Source organism: Thecamonas trahens, assembly GCF_000142905.1.
Source record: "Thecamonas trahens ATCC 50062 unplaced genomic scaffold supercont1.36, whole genome shotgun sequence".
NCBI classification, from domain to species: domain Eukaryota; order Apusomonadida; family Apusomonadidae; genus Thecamonas; species Thecamonas trahens.
Genome location: NW_013657644.1, coordinates 166609 through 185671, shown reverse-complemented (window position 1 = coordinate 185671; position 19063 = coordinate 166609). Strand labels below are relative to the sequence as shown.

General features: G+C 62.6%; 7 protein-coding genes and 1 non-coding gene across 8 annotated transcripts; 4 read left to right on the top strand and 4 right to left on the bottom strand.

Moving 5' to 3' along the window:
• Nucleotides 1-63: 63 nt before the first annotated feature.
• Nucleotides 64-1845, top strand: AMSG_07475 (uncharacterized protein; the record flags this gene model as incomplete). Its single annotated transcript, XM_013900522.1, has 2 exons — nt 64-465; nt 492-1845. The coding sequence occupies 2 exons, from the start codon at nt 64-66 to the stop codon at nt 1833-1835; spliced, it is 1746 nt and encodes a 581-aa protein (XP_013755976.1). The 3' UTR covers nt 1836-1845.
• Nucleotides 1846-2011: 166 nt separating this feature from the next.
• On the bottom strand, nt 2012-4388 carry AMSG_07474 (Zn-dependent oxidoreductase; the record flags this gene model as incomplete). Its single annotated transcript, XM_013900521.1, has 2 exons — nt 2012-2192; nt 2232-4388. A coding segment is annotated over one exon (1085 nt), but the record flags the coding sequence as incomplete, so codon positions are not given.
• A 307-nt stretch (nt 4389-4695) lies between these two features.
• AMSG_20042 lies at nt 4696-4768 on the top strand. The gene has a single exon. It is a non-coding gene; the product is annotated as a tRNA-Ala (tRNA).
• A 1903-nt stretch (nt 4769-6671) lies between these two features.
• On the bottom strand, nt 6672-9512 carry AMSG_07472 (uncharacterized protein; the record flags this gene model as incomplete). The annotated part of the gene is made up of 4 exons (XM_013900520.1): nt 6672-6684; nt 6749-8550; nt 8728-9422; nt 9458-9512. 4 exons carry the CDS (start codon nt 9510-9512, stop codon nt 6672-6674), a joined length of 2565 nt encoding a protein of 854 aa, XP_013755974.1.
• Nucleotides 9513-9989: 477 nt separating this feature from the next.
• On the top strand, nt 9990-12555 carry AMSG_07471 (uncharacterized protein; the record flags this gene model as incomplete). The annotated part of the gene is made up of 2 exons (XM_013900519.1): nt 9990-12502; nt 12531-12555. The coding sequence occupies 2 exons, from the start codon at nt 9990-9992 to the stop codon at nt 12553-12555; spliced, it is 2538 nt and encodes an 845-aa protein (XP_013755973.1).
• Nucleotides 12556-12879: 324 nt separating this feature from the next.
• AMSG_07470 (PHD finger protein 8) lies at nt 12880-15435 on the bottom strand (the record flags this gene model as incomplete). Its single annotated transcript, XM_013900518.1, has 1 exon — nt 12880-15435. The coding sequence occupies one exon, from the start codon at nt 15433-15435 to the stop codon at nt 12880-12882; it is 2556 nt and encodes an 851-aa protein (XP_013755972.1).
• A 249-nt stretch (nt 15436-15684) lies between these two features.
• Nucleotides 15685-17215, top strand: AMSG_07469 (S-formylglutathione hydrolase). The gene is made up of 2 exons (XM_013900517.1): nt 15685-15785; nt 16396-17215. Exons 1-2 carry the CDS (start codon nt 15714-15716, stop codon nt 17200-17202), a joined length of 879 nt encoding a protein of 292 aa, XP_013755971.1. The 5' UTR covers nt 15685-15713; the 3' UTR covers nt 17203-17215.
• A 13-nt stretch (nt 17216-17228) lies between these two features.
• On the bottom strand, nt 17229-18765 carry AMSG_07468 (uncharacterized protein; the record flags this gene model as incomplete). The annotated part of the gene is made up of 2 exons (XM_013900516.1): nt 18733-18765; nt 17229-18341 (listed from the first exon to the last, which is right to left on the bottom strand). Exons 1-2 carry the CDS (start codon nt 18748-18750, stop codon nt 17229-17231), a joined length of 1131 nt encoding a protein of 376 aa, XP_013755970.1. The 5' UTR covers nt 18751-18765.
• Nucleotides 18766-19063: the final 298 nt, after the last annotated feature.

Here is a 19063-nt window from a genome sequence, read left to right as displayed (position 1 = left end):
GCGCCGGCTCGGACGACGCTGACCTGCGCCCGCCTCCCTCCACCCGGCCCGCCGCCCGGCCTCATGGGCACTGGCCCAATTCTCTCGCCACTTCCGACCACTCCGCGCATTCCATCGGTCCGTGCAGAGTCGGCGTCGACCCGATCGGCCTCGCACTCGCGCTCACCGACCCCGTCACGTGTGCCCATGCCCATCGGCACACCGCCGCTCCATTCGCGCTCACCGGTCGACACCTCGCACTCAGACTACAGCCAGCTCCGTGACTCTTCGCCTCACCATCGGCTCTCGCCGACGATCCACGACGAGGTGCCAGCGCCGGCACCAGTCCAGGCGCTACCCACTGGTCGTGACCAGCAGGCCAAGGCCCAGGCCCAGGCCCAGGCCCAGGCCCAGGCCCAGATGGCGGCCCAGCTGGCCGCGGCCCAGCTGCAAGTCTCGAGCGGCATGCCGTTTGCCATGCCGATGGTTCCGCCGCTCGGCGGTGGCGCCAGTGGCGGGCAAGATTTAGCCTCTCGCTGCAAATCCAGATCCAGACGCTGATGGCGCAGATCATGACCTCGCCTGCAGCCAATCCACACCTGCTCTCACAGCTGGTCCAGCTACAGCAGCTCCAGCAGCTGCAGCTGCAGCACCACCATCAGCAGCAGCTGCAGCAGCTGCAGGCGCACCTGGCGGTGTCTGCAGCAGCTATGTCGGGCTCGCCGCCCGCAGTGGCCGGCTCACCGCAGAGCTACGGCGCGGCAGCCATGGCCCAGGCCGCACGTCCACAGGCTGCGGACCAGAACCGGCAGCAAGCATCGCCGCCGCAGTACCGCCCGCGCAACGCCTCGCGAGACGAGCTCGACGCCTGGCTGGTGACAGTCAAGAGCGCCGGCTTTGATGGTGCGACGCTTGACGACGCTCTGCAGTTTGGCGTAGCCGTCGCGCTGACCCAGACCGGCTCGCGTTTCATCCAAGCCGTTCTTCCCAAGTCGTCGCGCCGGGCGCAAGACACTCTGTATGACATTGTCCTCGACAACCTCGACGCGGTTGTCGACAACGTCTACGGCAACTACGTGGTCCAGAAGGTTCTCGAGGTGGCAACCAAGAGCCAGATCAGCGAGCTGGTCGCCGCCCTCGAGCCGGACCTTCTTGCCACCTCGAAGCAGAAGTTCGGGTGTCGGGTGGTCCAGAAGGCCATTGCCGTCGCTCCCGGGCACGTCCAGCGCCGTATTGTCGAGCTCCTCGCGCCGCACTTTGGCAAGCTCATTGAGCATGTTGTGGGCAATCACGTGGTGCAACGGATCTTGGAGAACGTCGACCCAAAGGCGCTCGGTCCGGTTTTCGATGCTCTCACCGGCTCCGAGGTCCGCTTTGCCTGCCACCGCACCGGCTGCCGAGTCATGCAGCGAGCGCTCTCATACGGCCAGCCGCACGCTGTCGCTCACGTCCTCAGGTCGCTGCTCCCGGTCATCGGAGTCCTCGTCACCGATGAATACGGTACGTACGTCGCGCAGCATTTGGTGACCAACGGGCCGGTGGCGTCGGCCACTGCTGCGGTCATCGACCATGTCGCAGATCGCACCCTCGAGCTCGCCATGCACAAACACGGCTCGCCCGTTGTGGAAAAGGTTGTCGTTGCCGCCTCACCCGACATCCTCGACCGCATGGTCTCCGACATTCTCGACGCCGTCCCGCAACTCATGCAGGATCCCTACGGCAACTACGTGCTACAGAAGATGCTCGATGCCCTCGCCCCGCCACAAAAGGGCCAGCTCGTGGCGGCGATTACCCCGCACGTCGCCCTCCTAGACGGCATGCCCTATGGCTCACGCATCAAGACCCGCCTCAACTGATCTGATCCCCCCCTTGCCTCCATTCTCTTTTCTTTTCTCTCCGCACATACAAGCAGAGCAATGAACATACCCACCGTCGCACGACTTGCAGAACAACCTGCACACCGGAGCACCCACAAACGCACCTGCACTCTCTTCCCCCCCCCCCCACACCTCCACACCACCGCCACGGCACCCCCACACCTCCACCCCCACACACATACATACACACATACTCTCGTACACGTCACCCCCCCACACACACACACACTCTCTCTCTCTCTTGCCCCGCAATGGCGGCACCGACGCCGCCACCCCCCCACTCCCATGCCCGCCCACCGCCATCGCAGCCGCTATCGATGCTCACCCGCCCGTCACCTGCTCTCGCTCCCCGCCCGATGCTCACCCGCCCGTCACCTGCTCTCGCTCCCCGCCCGCCTGCATACAATCCGCGTAGAGTTTCTCCTCTTCGCCGCGGTCTTGCTTCCCCGCGCCAGCCCGTCCCCGGTCATAGCGCCGACGCCGACCCTGTCACTGACTCCGAGTCCGAGTCCGCCGCCGAGTCCGAGTCCGCCGCCGAGTCCGAGTCCGCCACCAGGCCAGAATCCGACTCGGACCACTCGCTATCGGCGCGTACTTTGTCGCTTTCACAGTCGCAAGACGACTACGACGCCGCAGCAAGTGATGGTGACGGCAATGACCGGCTCCCGGTGCAGTTGATGGCCATCGACGAGCTGCGCAGGCGGCAGCGGGACGAAGCGGCTCATCATAAGCATCTGGTTTCGCGGATGGATTTTGTGGCGTACGCATCGGGCGTGAGCATGCAGCGACGGCAGGGCGAGCTGGTCGAGCTGCAGCGATCGGTCCGGAAGAGCATACGCCACGCTGCATCAGAGCGCCGCTTTGCCCAGCAAGCCGCCGCGAAGCGCGCCAGGACTGCACGCGAGAATGCAAAACATGCCGCAGAGCTCGCTCGGCGCACAGCCGCTGCAAAGCCACGAGTTCTAGCACCAGTTGAGCGCCCGCCGGCGCCAGCGCGCCCGGTCTCTCCGCATCCGGGCCATCGCTCGCCGCGGCGACTCAGACTGCGCTCCTCGGTGCGAACCCCGGTCTCGCCCAACACCTCGCGGCGTCATCGAGTAGAGCTGGTCCGGACAAGGATCGCAGGCTCGCGGCTCAACAAGTTTCTCAACGACATCTCCGCGACTTCGCGATTTGAGCGGACCAACGACGACATCATTCACGCCGCTGAGGCGCAGACGCCGTTGGCCGCTCTCCCGCCGATCTCGGAAAGAAGCCATCCTTCGCTGCACGAAGCAGTGCTAGCACCACAACACCCGCCCCAACTCCACGGCCCTCCGTCGCCGCTCCGTCCTCTTGTCCGGATCGCGCCATCCACACCCAGCACTCACCGCTCTCCACGCAGCCGCCGACGTGTCATTCGCCGCTCACCGTCGTCGAACATTCGCATGCAGCGCGCAGTGCTCGGTCAGCGGTCGTAGCCATTGGGCCACGGATCAAGCACAATCTTGCCGCGGACCGAGCCACCGGTGATGGCGGTGTGTGCCTCTTGTACCTGCTCCAACGGCATGACCACATGAACATGCGGCGTGACAACTCCACTGGCTATCAGGGAGAAAATGTGGGTTAGGTCGGCACGAAACGCTTCCGGCTCCTTTGACCGCAACGTCACGACGTTGAACAGCGGCGTGATGGTCTTGGATGAGAACTTGTTCTTGAACTTTGACCAGAGCATAAACTTGATGAACTCGCCTGCAAGCTTGCCTTTGGACTTGCCACGCGAGGCTGTGTAGAAGCCATACGGAATGAGGACGCCTGCTGGATCAGACTTGAGCATCTTGAACGAGGTCTTGAACGAGGCCAGCGAGACGCCGTCAAACACGGCGTCGACGCCACCCAGGTCAGCCACTCGTCTAGCGACGTCGTCGGCCGTATAGTCAAAGCAAGCATCGATGCCGAGCTCGCTACAGAAGCCATGCTTGCTAGCAGACGCCGTGCCAAAGACAGTGCATCCCATCGACTTGGCGAGGACAACCAACGCCGAGCCAACACTCCCGGATGCGCTGTGGACGAGAACTGTCTTGCCCTCACCAGCCTCGAATCCACTTCGAGTCAGCATCTGGTATGCAGTGAGCCAGCCAAGGATGGCACCGGCAGCGGCGTTGGTCTCGACTCCGTCCGGCACCACGACCAGATGCTCGGCATCAAGGAGAGCATACTGCGCGCACCCGCCGACCACCGTCAGCGCAGAGACCCTTGCCCCGACAGTCAGCTCCTCCCGAACACCATCGCCACGGGCCAAGACCTCCCCCACGAGATCATAGCCAATGACAAACGGCGGCTTGCCCGGTAAGTCCGGGTACAGCCCGCGCCGGATCATGACATCGGTGAACGAGGCCGAAGCAGCAAGAACCCGGACAAGCACCTGAGACGTTCCCGGAGCGTCGAGTGCCTCGGTCTCGCGTCGGACTTCCAGCGACGAACTGTCGTCGACTTCAGAGTACTTTGTAAGCACAATAGATGTGTATGTCGGTGTTGCCTTTGCTGCCATTCTGTGGATGGGGGTGAAGTGCTTTTGCTCGTGTCAGCCAGTTGTCTCCAGCACCTGACGCCGTTTGTTGGATCGCCCGTCGCTTGTTTATTTTCCGCAGAGGTGAATGCGATGACAAGGAGAATGTCGTCGTGGGAATGTAACCGACTGATGGCATGCAACAGAGCTAGTAGCGAGACATTGTGGAGGACGTTGCTCCATTGCGGATGATGCTAAACCTGTGTGGGGCATGGTGAGAGTATTTATCATGGTTTGACGCAAAGTAGTGTAAAGTTCAAGTAGTTAGAACTCTGATTATATCTCTCAATTGGGGTTTTAGCTCAGTTGGTAGAGCGTGTGCTTCGCATGTACAAGGTCGCGTGTTCGATTCATGCAAGCTCCAACTTTTTTTTGCCCCGTGCCCCACCCTCGCCTTTTGGTCGGCTAGCGGAGCCCACGCACTTGTGTCGTGGCACGTTTTACACGCCTTTTCCCTTGAGCTACCCCAGCACCCCTCCCGCACCTCTTGTCAACAGCGACGTTCTCTGAGCATGTCGAGCCCTCCTCCGCCTGCTCCAGGACCTTCGTCTCCTGCGCCCGGCCATGGTGACGCCATGGTCATCGTAGTGGCGGTCTACGCGGCAATAGCTACCGGAGTCCTTCTCTTGCTTGCAGGCTGCCACGTTCTGCGGCGGCGGCAACGGCGGCCAAAGAAGATGCGCCAAAGCAAAGGCGATGGCATCGAGCGAATGCCGGGCAAGGTTGCGGTGCTTGTCACCGACATGTCGGGCTTCACCCGCATCACCCGAGCCATGGGCATTGTCCACTTTGCTTCGCTCATCTTTGCTATGCGTGCCACCCTTCGCCCGCTCTTTGTCCACTATGGCGCGCGTGTTATCGAGACCGAGGCCGACAACTTCTACGTAGTGTTTGACAAGCCTGACGCTGCCCTCGCCGCCGCTCTCGAGATCTTCCCGCTGCTGGACGCGTTCAACGCCGAGCATGTCGCCGACGACAGCGACTATCACATCAAGCTCGGCGGCGTCGGTCTCGCCTACGGCAGCGATGTTGTCCGCGACACCCGCTCGGGTATGATCTATGGACCGCCTGTCGACCGTGCATTTTGGCTTGGCGAAGAGGTCGGCGAGACCAACCAGGTCCTTGTGGCTGATGATTTGTACGGTGTAACCCGCGCGCGCTCGATGTTTGAGGAAATAGAGTTTGGGTGGGCGCGGGTGGTGGACGACCACCCGTTAGGCAAGCCGCTTCGCTATCGGCGGATCACCAACTTGGACGGGTTCAACGGCTCATTCCAGCTCCACCGCCTCGTAGAATTGCCTAGCGTCTCGTCACGCGAACTGGCACACTCTGGCTCGCTCTCGGACGCGGCGGCGCGCGCGTTCTTTGAGCGTGCCATCATTCGTCGCCTGGTGTGTCCGAGCCGTGAGCGAAAGCGCATCGATGCTGCCATCCAGGAGCGGTTCGGCATGACTGCCACGGTGGTCATGATCCACATCAACTTTGCGGCAGCTACCGCTGCTGGCGGCGTCGCCGCTGCCATCTCGGTGGCGGCCACTGCCCACCGTATTATCCATCCGCTTGTTGCGCGATATGACGGCAGGATGGAGGAAGACGGTCTGTGGGTGTTTGGCTCGCCGGTATCGGCAGTGGCGGCCTCTCTTGCCATCCGCGACGCACTTGCGGCGTACAATGGAGCGCTTGCCCGCAAGAGTCCGGCTTACATTCCAGTCGCTGGCTTTGGCGTCCACACCGGGAAGATGCTTGTTGTGTTTGGGACTAACGTCCACTGGGGCGATCCCGTCAACACTGCATCCAAGCTCTCAGAGGACCTTGCAAACGACCAGGGTCACATTTGCATCACGCGCGAGGTCCGTGATGCCGTTCGTAAGAGCCTCGATACTCTGGATTTCGTCCGCTGCACTGGATCGGTCTCGGGCGTCGATTTTATCTACTACAAGGTCGAGGGTGCTATCGACAGCAGCTCGGAGAGCAGCTCGTCCCAGCTTGGTGATTCGTCATCAAGCGTGTAGGAGTTTGTTGTCGTCACGAGTGGCGAGTTGGACCCAGGCTCGGACCCGAGACAGATGCTGGCATGAAGCCCACACCCGTGCCTTCGTCGTCGACCAGCATGGGCATGCTCGGATTGTGGCGAATGAGGCCCATCATGGGAATGACGGTTGGAAGCGGAGGCAGGTGTGCAGTACTCACGCGGTTGGAAGGGTGGATGATCCGCCCGTAGCCCCCGCCTACCGCATCCGTATCCCACCACGAGCTCGCGGTTGGCGTCAAGCGTGGCGTCTGGCCCGGGCTCGACAAATTGGATCGAGGACCCGAGCTCGACCTCTCACTATGTGAACTGGACGACTTTTCGACCGCAATGGTGGGCAACTCTGCGGGCTCGATTCGGGAGGGCGACCGGAGCTGGAGCAGCGACGGGACCGCAAAGCGCGCGACAATGCAAAGCGTGACCACGACTGCAAGCGATGCGAGAAAAACATACGGCGAGCCTTCTGGAATGATGTACGCCATGCTCACCAAGGCCATAACTACGGCCACTACCGTGGCTGGAATGGTAAACTGGGCATCGGCCACAGCATGGGTACATCCCACCACCGTTAGCGATAGCAGCCGGAGCGGATGGGAGTGGACAAACTCTCCGACAACCGCGCAGACCGCAACAAGAATCATTCGGAGCACATACCGCCACGTTATGGTCTTGGCGGTGCGCTTCCGCACCACACATGCGATGATAGTGACACCCAAAACAAAGCCGCCAACATACACCGCGAGCACGACCCATGCCATCAGCGCCACCCACAGGTGCGCGCCTCGATAACATACTTGTGACTGTTCCAGCAGCAGTCGCGAGACGCCGCTGTGATCGTCGACGCAGTGCAAGGCTCGGAACATGAGCGCAGTGATGGGAAAAAGCAGAACACCTGCAAGATTGAGCGCAAGCATTAGTTTGCGCGACGATCTGAGGCAGGTGACCATTCGATAGAGCGTGTCTTGGCTCGAGACTTCTGTCGACGGGCCCAGCTCGGACGCGGACGTGGTCCACGACAGCGACATATCCGAGAACACATCCTCAGGCTGCACAGGAGGTAGCGGCACCAGCTGCCGACTAGTCCATCGCTGCCGGACGCAAAATACGCATACTGCTGCAACCACAAACATCAGGCCACAGCCGAGCGGAACGAGTGACCGCGCCAGCCACGATGTACGCCCCACGCTCGATTCAGGAGCAAAAGCGTCGATGTCAAAGAGAACAATCCGGCTCACTCGAAGCAGCGTTACCACCCCTACCGGCACAGAGCCTGCGCCGAGGTGTGCCGTACCCACGTGGATGGTGTAGACAAGCTGCTGGACGGCGAGAACAAGCGCCATTCGCATCGAGCACGTTTTTGGCTCAATGCAAGCCAGGTAAGCGCCTGCCGCTCCGCCCATGGCCAGTAAACATGCCGAGGCGGCGACAACATCGAGAACTACCAGCCATATCGGCCCCGACCGCTGGCATGCGGTGTGGACCAAGGCGTAGCCCGGGGCACAGCTGGAGCAGTACGCACCGGTAGCCTCCACACCACACAGCGTCGTCATTCGGCGGCCATCTCCATCCATCCACACAAGTCCGCTCGCTGCAAGCTGGGCGGCACCATTGCAAACGGTGGTGTCGTGGCACAGCGTCGGAAAATGCATCTCAGAGCGGGCCCAGAAGCCAGGCTCGGGCCAGATCCGAGCTCCGCCAGGGCACAGCCCACCTTGTGGACAGAGAACGCATGCACCATTGACGTAGACTCGGCCAGGCATCACGCAGTCGTGTTCGGTGTACTCGACCGCGACATCAACAACTGAGCCCCTCATGCCGAGCCCGCTCGACGAGTTGTGGGTGATGATAATAATCTTGGCCAGCCCAGCGTCAAACTGTGGTGGGAGCGGGAACTCGACGCCCCATCCACCGCCGTTCTTGTCGCTCATTGTCATCAGGCCAGCTCTAGCCAGCGCAAGGAGCGGTGGCGCAGAACCGTCCGTGCCGTCGATGTAGACGTCGACATCGCCATCAGGAAGAGGGAGTGCCCCATGATACCATGCTTGAGCGCCGGCAACTCCGCTTAGCGGCACGGCCATCGGCGAGAGCGTCCACTGGCCCCGCGAGATAGCAGGCGGCTCGGGCACGCACGCCAGGTGGTGAGGGTCAGGCAAATACGCACCGGTTGCAGAGCACACCAGCTTGCCACCCACCATTCCACCAACCAAAACATACTGATCATCACACACAATTGTGACGTTATCCCCAATTGCGGCTCTTGGTCCGTCCGCAATCGTGGCGTGCGGGATGTTCACAGCCTCGCACAGCTCGACCAGTTCAGCTGTCAGAACACCTGCGCCCGGTGTCAACTCGACGATGCATGAGCCCATGAGGCAATTACCATTGCCTCCGTCCACTGATGCTCGAATGACTAGACCCACAGCGGTGATCGGGGCGTGAGGGTCTAGGCTAGCTCGTTCGGCGTCGAGCCATTGCTGGACAAGGTCGTCGACTTGGCCGCCGGCAAGCGTTGCGTTGGTCGATGACCCGATCGGCAGCACAAACGTATCTTGCATGCCAACTTCACCGGGTGTCTTACCTAGCGACCATGGGGATGACCAAGGCACCTCGTGAGATGAGGCGTTGAAGCCTGAAGCGAGGACGACCAAGCTAATTTCGAGCTCAAGAGCGACAGTGGCGATGATGCGGCCTATGGCTAGAGCAGCCGAGCCAGGCGTTACCAGCCAGTCGGTGGATCCTCGGCGTCGGGTGAGCGGGGACTCGAGGCCGAGCACGACAACACACGAAGCGGTGCCGACGTCTAGCACAGACGACACAAGACGCACCTCGTCCGTTGTCCGCGACATGCAAGCAGCGGTGCCCGGGACGAGGCTTGCGAGTAGCGGCGTGAGTTTTGGCGGGTCAACTGCCTCGGTCGACGTAGCGACAAGGACGTTCACAACCACCGCCGCCACCACCGCCGCCACCACAAACCGGCTCACCTGGCGGCCTGCCCCCCTCCTCTGTCTGCTATCCAACAGCCACGGCTTGTTGGCCTCCCCTTGGCCGAAGCCTGTGCCCCGCCCCGCGCTCGCTCCATGAGTTGGTTGGGAGAAGTGGAGCGCTCCGGGGCAAGTATTTCGAGCCTTTGAGCGCCCCATCCGCGTGCCCATGTCGAGCCTTTTATTGGCAGGTAGCTCGGCTAGTTATTGTGTGTACTCTTTACCGTGACTACGCCGCACCACTGCCAATTGTGTTGCCATCGCACGTTTGCAGCAGCACCACGCGTTGTTCGGAAGCGGCGGAGTGGACACTCTCAACTCGCCCTCCCCTTCCACCCCGCCTGCTTACCCCCCCCCCCCCCCCCCCCTACCAGACACGCACCTGTGTCTTTATTTGGGGCTACACATCGGACTGTTTGTGGCTTTCTGACGTGCTTGGTTGGGCTAGCATGGAGGTGTTTCGTCTTCCTCACGCTTGTTGCGGAAGGCATCGTTGCTGCCGCTGCGGTTTTGCAAGCTTTGTCGTCATCATGGCCATGGCTGTGATCCTTTGTATTGTCTCAGGACCAAGGTACATGGCAGAAGCAGCGACGCTGAAGCAGGCTGTCGGCACGCCATCCTCACCGCTCTTCACCGCCTCGATGGCATCCACAGGCGAGGTTGCCGCAGGCCCAACAGCTTTGGTCTTTGACGGCACGATTTCTGCCGTCAATTTCGGGTTTTCTCCGCCAATTGCGTCAACTACTGGCGCCGTGGTCTTTGCAGAAACCTCGGTCATGTCCTTCTCGAAGATGGACGGTGCCTCGGGAGGCGCTGATGTGCGGACCTCTGTGTATGATGTCGAGGCTTTAGAGGCTGAAGTTGATATGGCAAATCTGCCCTGGGCTGACTATCGTGGCCTCCAGGCGGTGCCCTTGCTCACTGGCGACGGCGATCAGACCTGGACCGACGTTGCGGTCAGCGCCAGCACAAAGTCATTTTCTGGCCGCCAGCTGGCGGCCATGCTCTCATCCTGGGCCCAAGGCCGACAGGAGCAGCTGCGGACGAGTGGCGTGCCGAACAACATTGTGATGATGATCTCCGACGCCGGCACGCTCAAGTGCCCATCATGCTCGCTCTCGGCCTCGCCTCTGCCGACCCTCACCGTCGACTATTATGAGATCTGTCGGGTGGTGACGGTTGCCAACGGCCAAGTCTCGGTCTCACCGGTGACTGGGAGGACCCAGGCTGCGGTCGGCGACTCGCTGGTGGTGACGTGCTCGGCTGGCTATACGCTGACCGGCTCGGTTGATGGCGTTATTCTGTGCACTGACACTGGAAGCTACGACCCGCCGCTGACCGGCATTGCGTGTGAAGCTGCGCGTCCACCAGCGTCACCGCCACCGCCGCCGCCGCCAACATTCGTGGGCCCAGTCCGCCCGCCGCCCGAAGTCGCGCCTGTCGTCGAGCCGACGCCGCCTGGCACCGAGTTTGCAGACGTTACGTTCTTCCTCGAACCTTCGACGTCGCCGCTGGGCGGAGGTGTGGAAATGACCATGCGCAAGGTTCCAGATGGAGCTGCGTATTGTGATCCCACCAAGTACGAGATCGACGTCTACATCTTTGCTCCCGGCGCGCAGCCTGTGCTGCTCCGCGATATCGAAGACCCGGCGCGAGGTGGCGAGAAGCCTGGCATTGTGTTCATATCTCCGGCCTCCAATGAGACCGGGTATGTGGCCATCGACATTGTCCGTCGTGCCAAGGGTACCGAGCAAATCATCGACGTCCACGTCCTGCCATCGCTCCTCAACTATGTCGACCACGACTGCATCCTCCCGGGCTACGTCTTTTTTGACGGAAGCTGCAAGCCATGCGTCGACATCGAGGGAGCTTACTGCCCCGGCGGTGCACGCATGTGGCCTCTGGATGGGTATTGGGCGGCATCGGAGGACGGTCGGCCGACCAAGTGCCGGGTGGCCTCGTCGTGCCCAGGCGCGGTCGGCTCTGCCGGCGTTCCACCGCAGCAGACAGTGACCGGCAAGCGGCGGACGGCGACGTGCCAGGCGAGGTACACTGGCACATTCTGCGCCCAGTGTGCTGCCGGGTACTCCATGGACAATGGCGTGTGCCGGAGCTGTGGCGGCGCGACGGCGTCGTATGTGGAGACTGCCCTTGCTGGTGTCGGCCTCGTGGCGGTCATCGTGCTTCTCGCGCTATCACAGGTCCTGCTCTCGCGCAGCAAGTTTGCGCTCGTCCTTTTTACCTTGCTCTGTCTACAGAACACCGTTTTTGCTGTCCGGCTTGGCTTCCAGGCGATCGACGACGGCGAAGTCCCGTCTTGGCTGCCGACGGCGGTCCGAATGAGCACGCTGATCCTGTTTGATCTTGAAGCGCTGCGCCACGGCTGTGCTGTACCACCGATGTCGTATCCGTCGCTGTACATGGCCTCGCTCTGCATCGGCGCGCTGGTGCCGCTGGCGGCTGTTGTGTTGCGGTACACTTGCCTCCGCTCTCGCAAGGTGGCGCCGTCGCGGGCGTCGACTCGAAGCGAGCAAGGGGTGCGCGAGCGGGCGTCCACGTTGGGCGAGAGCATGGCATCACCGTCGAGCATCTTTATCAACGGTGAGTTTATATCCGGCCTCGGCAGCTCGTCCAGCTCAGACATAGCGTCCGGCCTGGAACTCGGTTACCCGGAATCGGGCTCGGGCTCGTCAATTGGAGCCCACTCGCTGGTTGTGGAAGAGCAGCAGGAGAATCACGGCGGAGCGGGGCTTACCCACCTCGACCTGGCAGCGCTCGACTCGACGATGCGCGACGTTGTCTCGAGCTGGGAGTCTGTTGTGGGCGCAGTCTTTGCCTCGCTTATTGCTGTCTTTCTGCCGATTACGGCTCGAACGGCGCAGGGCCTGATGTGCGTTCGTGCGGGTGATGGGGAGTTGCGACTTGCGGCCGATCTTTCTGTGGTGTGCTTTGACGGCACACATGGAGTCATGGCTGTAGTCCTTGTTCCGATGGCAGCTTTCTTCTGCCTGGGCCTTCCGCTCTGGTCGACGGTGGTGGTTGTGCGGACGATCCGGCGGAGGCAAGTGGCGAGGGCTCTGCGGTCGCGGTACGCGGTGCTTTTTGCGCGGCTCAAGCCGTCGCGGATGTGGATCCGAGTGACGCAGCTTTTTGCGCTGCTCATGCTCGCGATTGTGAGTGTGGCCTTTCCCGACGTGACGACGCAGATGGTCATTCTTGTTGTCTACTTTCTCTTGCTTCTCGTTGTCTTTGCCGTCCTCAACCCCATGGCCTCCAAGTGGGAGACGCGGAGCACGTATCTGCGGCTGGTGGTCGATGTTGGTGCCAGTCTTGCGCTGTTGGCGCACGCGTGCAAGGAGCACGCGATCCTCGCTTCTATCTGCGCCGGACTCGCCTTTACCATGGTCGGCGCGGTCATGGTCGCGCGTTCGCGGCGGAGCTCGGCTGCTGTTGGCAGTCGGTGAATCACCGTCTGCGCTTGAGCATGTTGGTAAAGAACTTTCGTGCCGACGGCTTCTTGGCCTTGAACGGCTTGGCGGGCTTCTTCTTGGCGCCAGCTTTGCCCTTGGCCGAGCCATCCAGCCCCTTGGTCCGTTTGGCTGGCTGGACGACCTTGGCGCGGACGGTCGCCGGCTCGTAGTCGTCGTCGTCATCATCATCGTCAATAAAGTCGTCGTCGTCCGCCTCGTCTAGGCCAGTCGGCACGTAGTCGTCGTCATCGTCGTTGCGGCGTTTGCGCTTGACCGACTTTGCAGGCGCGGGCTTAGCCTTGGCTTTGGACCCGCGCTTGGCTTGCGCCTGAAGAGCCTCCAGGTGAGCGTCAACCTCGTCGTCGTTGTCGGCGATGGCGATAAAGTCCTTGGGGACGCGGTTCTTGCGGCGGCGGCCGTACTTGGAGAGCGTCGTGGTTCGCGAGCGCGCGGCGGCGCGCTTCTGTAGCTTTTGCATAAAGGCGTCGTCGGAGGAGCCGGAAAAATCGTTGTCAGCCGAGTCGTTTGAGTACTCGTACGAGTACTCGTAGGATTCGTCCGAGTCGTGGCCGCGGGCTGCCGACCGTGACTTGGCCTTGGCCACCACCTTGGCTGCCCGTGGTGGCGGGACCGTGAGCGAGATTTTGGTTGACGGTTGCGGCTTGAGGTTCATCTTGGCCGGCTGGACGCTGGTCCGGATCTTGATGGTTGTTCCACCGGCAGCGGGCGCCCTGTCGTCGTCGTCGTCGTCGTCGTCGTCTTCATCGTCATCGTCGTCCGACTCGGAATCGTTCGGCCGTGATCCAAGATTGATCTTGAGTTTGGGCTTGGTCTCGGGCACAGCCGCAGGGGCCTTGAGCTTGATTCTGGGCGTAGTAGTAGCGGCCGAGGCAAAGGCGGCCAAGGCGGCAGCGGCAGCGGCATCCGTGCCCTTGGCGGTATCCGAGTCGGCCTTACCCTGCTCGGGTGCAGACGCGGTAGGAGGAGGCGCAGAGACGGAAAGAGCAGCAGGTGCAGGCTCAGACGGCACCGGAGGCGTGGACGCAGGCGGGTGTGGCTTGGCACTTTGAGGGAACACAGGAGAGAGGCCGAACGAGATACCACCTGCAGCGGCAGTGGCCGCCGACGGCACTGACGAAAAGCTCCCCGACTTTGCGGCGGATGCCTTTTTGTTCTTGGCAGAGACAAGGACCGGCTTGGTGCTCGGCAGCTTACGCGACGAGAGCGGCGGGCGCTTGGGCTTTGGCGGAGCCGCAAGTTGCGGCTTTGCCGGGGTACGATGTTCGGCAAGGACAGTGTCAAGGCGGTCGATGAGTTCTGTGGCGCGAGCGAGGTCGAGGTGGGGTGGGAGATCGTGGACAGACTCTGCGACCCATGTCTTGAGGGCGGCAAGCAGGACGTCGAGGGCCTTGATCAGGTAGTCTGACGGCGAGGAGACGGTGGGGAGGGCGGTGGCGTAGTGGGCAGCGGCGAGCCAGTGAGCGGCGACAAACTGCGGATAGCGGTAGGTGGCGTCGACGCCGAGCGCGTCCTCCATAAAGAAAACCCGCAGTTGCATAGAGACGGCCCCAGTGTGGATAAAGTTACCACCAAAGACAAGCGAGTCTTCCGGAGTATGGACGCCGTGGATGTAACCCGAGGGGATGAGGAGGGTGTGGCCGGCGGGGACCACCAGGGTCTGAAACTCGCCGCGCGGGAGGAGGTCCGGGAAGAAGACCTCAGACTGGCGCTTGGATTCGCACCAGGTTTGGTAGGCGCGGAGATTGGCCCGCGACGGCGGAGCAACGTAGAAGACCTTGCGACCGCGAACGACGTGGTACCAGACCGAGGTCCCGCCAAAGTCGACGTGAAAGTCGGTGTACGAGCCCTTGGCGCCCATAAGACAGTAGTATGCAGCCGGCGCACCGGTCAACTCCATATCGCTCGGCCAAAGGGTCTCGACCCAGCCGACGTTGCGGACAACATGCGGTGAGCGGACGGCGTCAGCGAGCTGGGTCTTGGAGAACTCGAGCGAAATGAGATTGAGGACGCCGCGCTCCTCGCGGAGCGCCGATCCGGGCATGGCGCCCATGTACTCAGCCCACTCGTTGAGCGAGAGCCGCGGCGAGGCCTCCTCCTGCGTGGCGACGTCGACAGCAAGAACCGGCTTGTCCGGCTCGGAGGCCGCGATCTGTGCGGCTACCCAAGCGGCGAGCTCGCCCACGCCCCAGTCCTTGTCATCTGGCCCATAACCCGGGGCGACAACGCCGAGCGTCTCCCGCAACGCCGGGCTCATGACCAGCGGCTCCTTGAAAGCACCGCTCTCCATCCACTCTGCCAACGATTCCGCGCCACCTTGTCCAATGAGAGCATCGAGTTGGCGCTGATCATCCACCGCTCGTCCACCTGGAGCAAACAGCTCGCTCCGTGCCTCCAGATACGCTCCATAGAACTGATCAGCAGGGAGATCGAGCATAGCCTTGGCCGCCGCAGCCGAGAGCGGACCGTCGTCGGTCCCTCCTCCAGCCAGCGGCTTCTTGACCAGGTTTGCCAAGCCAAAGTCCAGCCGCATTGGTATGTATGTATGTATGTATGTGTGTGTGTGTGTGTGTGTGTGTGTGTGTGTGTGTGTGTGTGTGTGTGTGTGTGTGGGAGTGCGGTGTGGCTGCTGTGGCTGTCTACTGGGAGTGCGGTGTGGCTGCTGTGGCTGTCTACTGCGACTTGGTTGTTGCCTCGCTGGTGGCTTTGTTGGTGGTGACGGGCAAGGGGTGTGTAGAGGGGGGGGGGGGGGGGCATGGGCATTGGTATCACTTGTCTCTGTGTAGAACTCGTTGTCTTGTCTTGTGTACCATGGCTGACTCTGCCTTTAAGCTCGTTTCCTCCAACCGCATGTTTGGGGGGCTTATGGCCCTGTACTCGCATGTACGTTACGTGTGCGGGGAAGGGGGAAGGGGAGGAGGGGGGAGGAAGGGGACTGACTCATGGATGGCGTGGTCTTTCCTGGGGCGATGGCTGGTGGGGCGATGGCTGGTGGGGCGATGGCTGGTGGGGCGATGAATGGTGGGGCGATGGCTGGTGGGGCGATGACTGGTGGGGCGATGAATGGTGGGGCGATGACTGGTGGGGCGATGACTGGTGGGGCGATGACTGATGGGGCGATGAATGGTGGGGCGATGACTGATGGGGCGATGGCTGGCGGGGCGATGAATGGTGGGGCGATGAATGGTGGGGCGATGACTGGCGGGGCGATGGCTGGCGGGGCGATGACTGATGGGGCGATGAATGGTGGGGCGATGACTGATGGGGCGATGAATGGTGGGGCGATGAATGGTGGGGCGATGAATGGTGGGGCGATGACTGGCGGGGCGATGGTTGGTGGGGCGATGGCTGGTGGGGCGATGACTGGCGGGGCGATGACTGATGGGGCGATGAATGGTGGGGCGATGAATGGTGGGGCGATGACTGGTCTTCCTGGAGCGATGGGACGTTGCCAATATTCTCGGCGTGTTACGCCACGGGCGTCGAACTGCAGTACTCCAGCGTGCTCAAGTGCACGATGGAGTTCCGGGTTTTCCACCCGCCGACCTCGACAGAGTCACCGGCGCCGGCGTCGACGCCGGTCCTGTACTATCTCTCGGGCCTGACATGCACGTCGGAGAACTTTGCCACCAAGGGCTACGCCCAGGCTGCGGCTGCCAAGGCCGGTCTGGCGCTTATCTGCCCGGACACCTCGCCGCGCGGCGTCGATCTGCCCGGTGAGGACGAGTCGTACGACTTCGGCTCGGGCGCAGGCTTTTACCTCAACGCCACGCGCGACCCATGGTCGCAGCACTACCGCATGTACGATTACGTTGTCGACGAGCTGCCGGGCGTGCTCAAGGCCAACTTCCCCGAGCTGGCTGTTGGCTCTAAGGAGGCCATCTTTGGTCATTCCATGGGCGGCCACGGCGCGCTTGTACTCGCGCTCTCTAACCCGGGCCGCTATGCGTCGGCCTCGGCCTTTGCGCCCATCTGCAACCCAATCAACTGTCCCTGGGGCGTCAAGGCCTTTACTGGCTACCTCGGTGACGACGACAAGACCGCCTGGGAGGCATACGACGCCTCGGTTCTCGCCCGCAGCTACGCTGGGCCCAAGATCGACGTCCTCGTCGACCAGGGCACCGACGACCAGTTCCTCAAGGAGCACCAGCTGCTGCCGGAGACACTTGCCGCCGCTGCTGCCGCCAACGACCAGCTCGACGTCGAACTGCGCATGCAGGACGGATACGACCACTCGTACTACTTTATCGCAACCTTTGTCGAGGATCACATTGCCTTCCACGCGAAGTACCTGCTGTAGCGTGGCACGGAGGAGGTAAACGTGCCTCAGCGGCCGTACTGCTGCTGCTGCTGAGCCTTGAGGCTCGCCAGCTGCGCATCAAGCTCGGCAGCCTTGTCTTGCCAGTTCTCCTCCTTGACCGGGGCGTAGCGCGGCTGCGGCGCGGCCGAAGAGCTTGCGGCCGACGCATAGGTCGACGGCCCGTTGCCCGAGGCATATGTGCCGGCGGCCGACGGCGGTGCGCGGGCCGAAGCCGGCAGCGAATACATGGTCGACGGCTCGTACGCCTTCTGGACCATGCGCGGGCCGGCGGTCCGCTGCGGGACCGGGATCTCCTGCTGGTAGGCCGACACGCGCTGCGGAGCGCACGACTTGAGGAACTCGAGCAGGTCGAGGGTGATGGCGTCTGTGTCGCGGGCCTTGGCCGTCAGGATCTCGATCTGTACATCCTTCGAGTCCGAGACCGCCATAGCGTCGTGGACTCGTGAGACCGAGTCCGGGTTGGCCTTGGCAGCGTCGAGCGCATGCTGCAGCGCGTCGGCCGACCGCCGTTGCGCGTCTGCCAGCTGCGCGTCACGCTGCGCCAGCACGCCTGCCGAACGCCGCAGCTTGGCATGCAGCTCGACAAGCTGCGCACGCTTGACGTCACAGTCGTTCTTGGCCGTCGCCAGCTGGCCCCGCAGCTTCTCCTGCTCCTGTCGCACTGTTGCCAGGTTCATGTACAGCCGGCGTGCAGTCTCCGACTCGCCGCGCGTCGGCAGCGGCGTCGCAAGCTCGGCTTCCAGCTCCCGCAGATGAGCCTCCAGCTGCGCAGCCTCCTCAGTCGACGCCACCAGCTCGTCCTCGAGCGACTGCGCCACCGCATTGGCCTTGGTCAGCTTAGACTGCGTCCGCTCACGCTCGGCCATGGCAGATTCCAGCTGTGCCCGCAGCTGCGCCCGCTCGCTCTCAATCGAATCCAGCTGCGTCTTAACCTTGACCAGCTGCGCATTGAGGCTCTCCACACGGTGCTGCCGCTCTGCCACCGACGCTGACGCCGCCTGGTCCGCCAGCAGCGCCTGCAGCTCGGCGTTCTCCGCCGTCAGCCGGGCCAGCTCGTCCTCCTTCTCACTCAGCGACCGCCGCGCAGACTGCTTCACCACCGCCAGCTGCGACCGAAGCTATTCCTCCCCCCCAACCCCATGTCCGCACCCTCTGCCTGTGAGTTGTCCATCGATCCCCCCCCCCCCCCCCTTTCTGCACACGTTGGTCTCCGCCTCCTCTCCAACGGCCGCCTGCCCGGACCACCACCCTAGCATGCCCCGCCCCCTGGGCCCATCGCTCCCCCCCCCCCCCCCTCCCCCCCTCTCTCTGCCACCACTACATTCCATTCCCACCCCTTCACCCATCCCCATCCCCTTCCCCCCTTCCCCCACCAGCCGCAGAAGCCCCTGTCCAACGGCGGGAAAAAGAGGTCGTGGTCCATCACCACCGCCACCGCCCCTTTTCCCTCTCCCTTCCCCCTCCCCTCCCCTCCCCTCCTCCCCTTCCACACAAAAACAGAACACATACCTGGTTCAGCTCGGCCATGGACACATCCCGTTGCTGGCTCTGTGGTCCAGGCATACTTTCAGAGAGTGCGGTGTTACCTCCTGCAACTGCCTTTGCCACCACTCACCCAACCACCACCACTCACCCAACCGCCCAGCCATCATACCGCCCAACTGCCCAACCACTCGCCCAACCGCCCACCCACTTGGCCCACCCACTCGGCCCACCCACTCGGCCCAACCACTCGGCCCAACCACTCGCCCAACCGCCCGCCCAACCGCCCGCCCACTCACCCAACCACTCGCCAGTCACTCAACCAGCCGCCCCAAGCTGCCACCGGTCACCGGGCACC

Excerpts from the sequence above, each read along its gene's own strand:
- AMSG_07469 (XM_013900517.1), top strand. The coding sequence starts at position 15,714 with ATGGCTGACTCTGCCTTTAAGCTCGTTTCCTCCAACCGCATGTTTGGG. Across the intron at positions 15,786-16,395 it reads TTATGGCCCTGTACTCGCAT|TACTCCAGCGTGCTCAAGTG; the intron begins GTACGTTACGTG and ends GTCGAACTGCAG.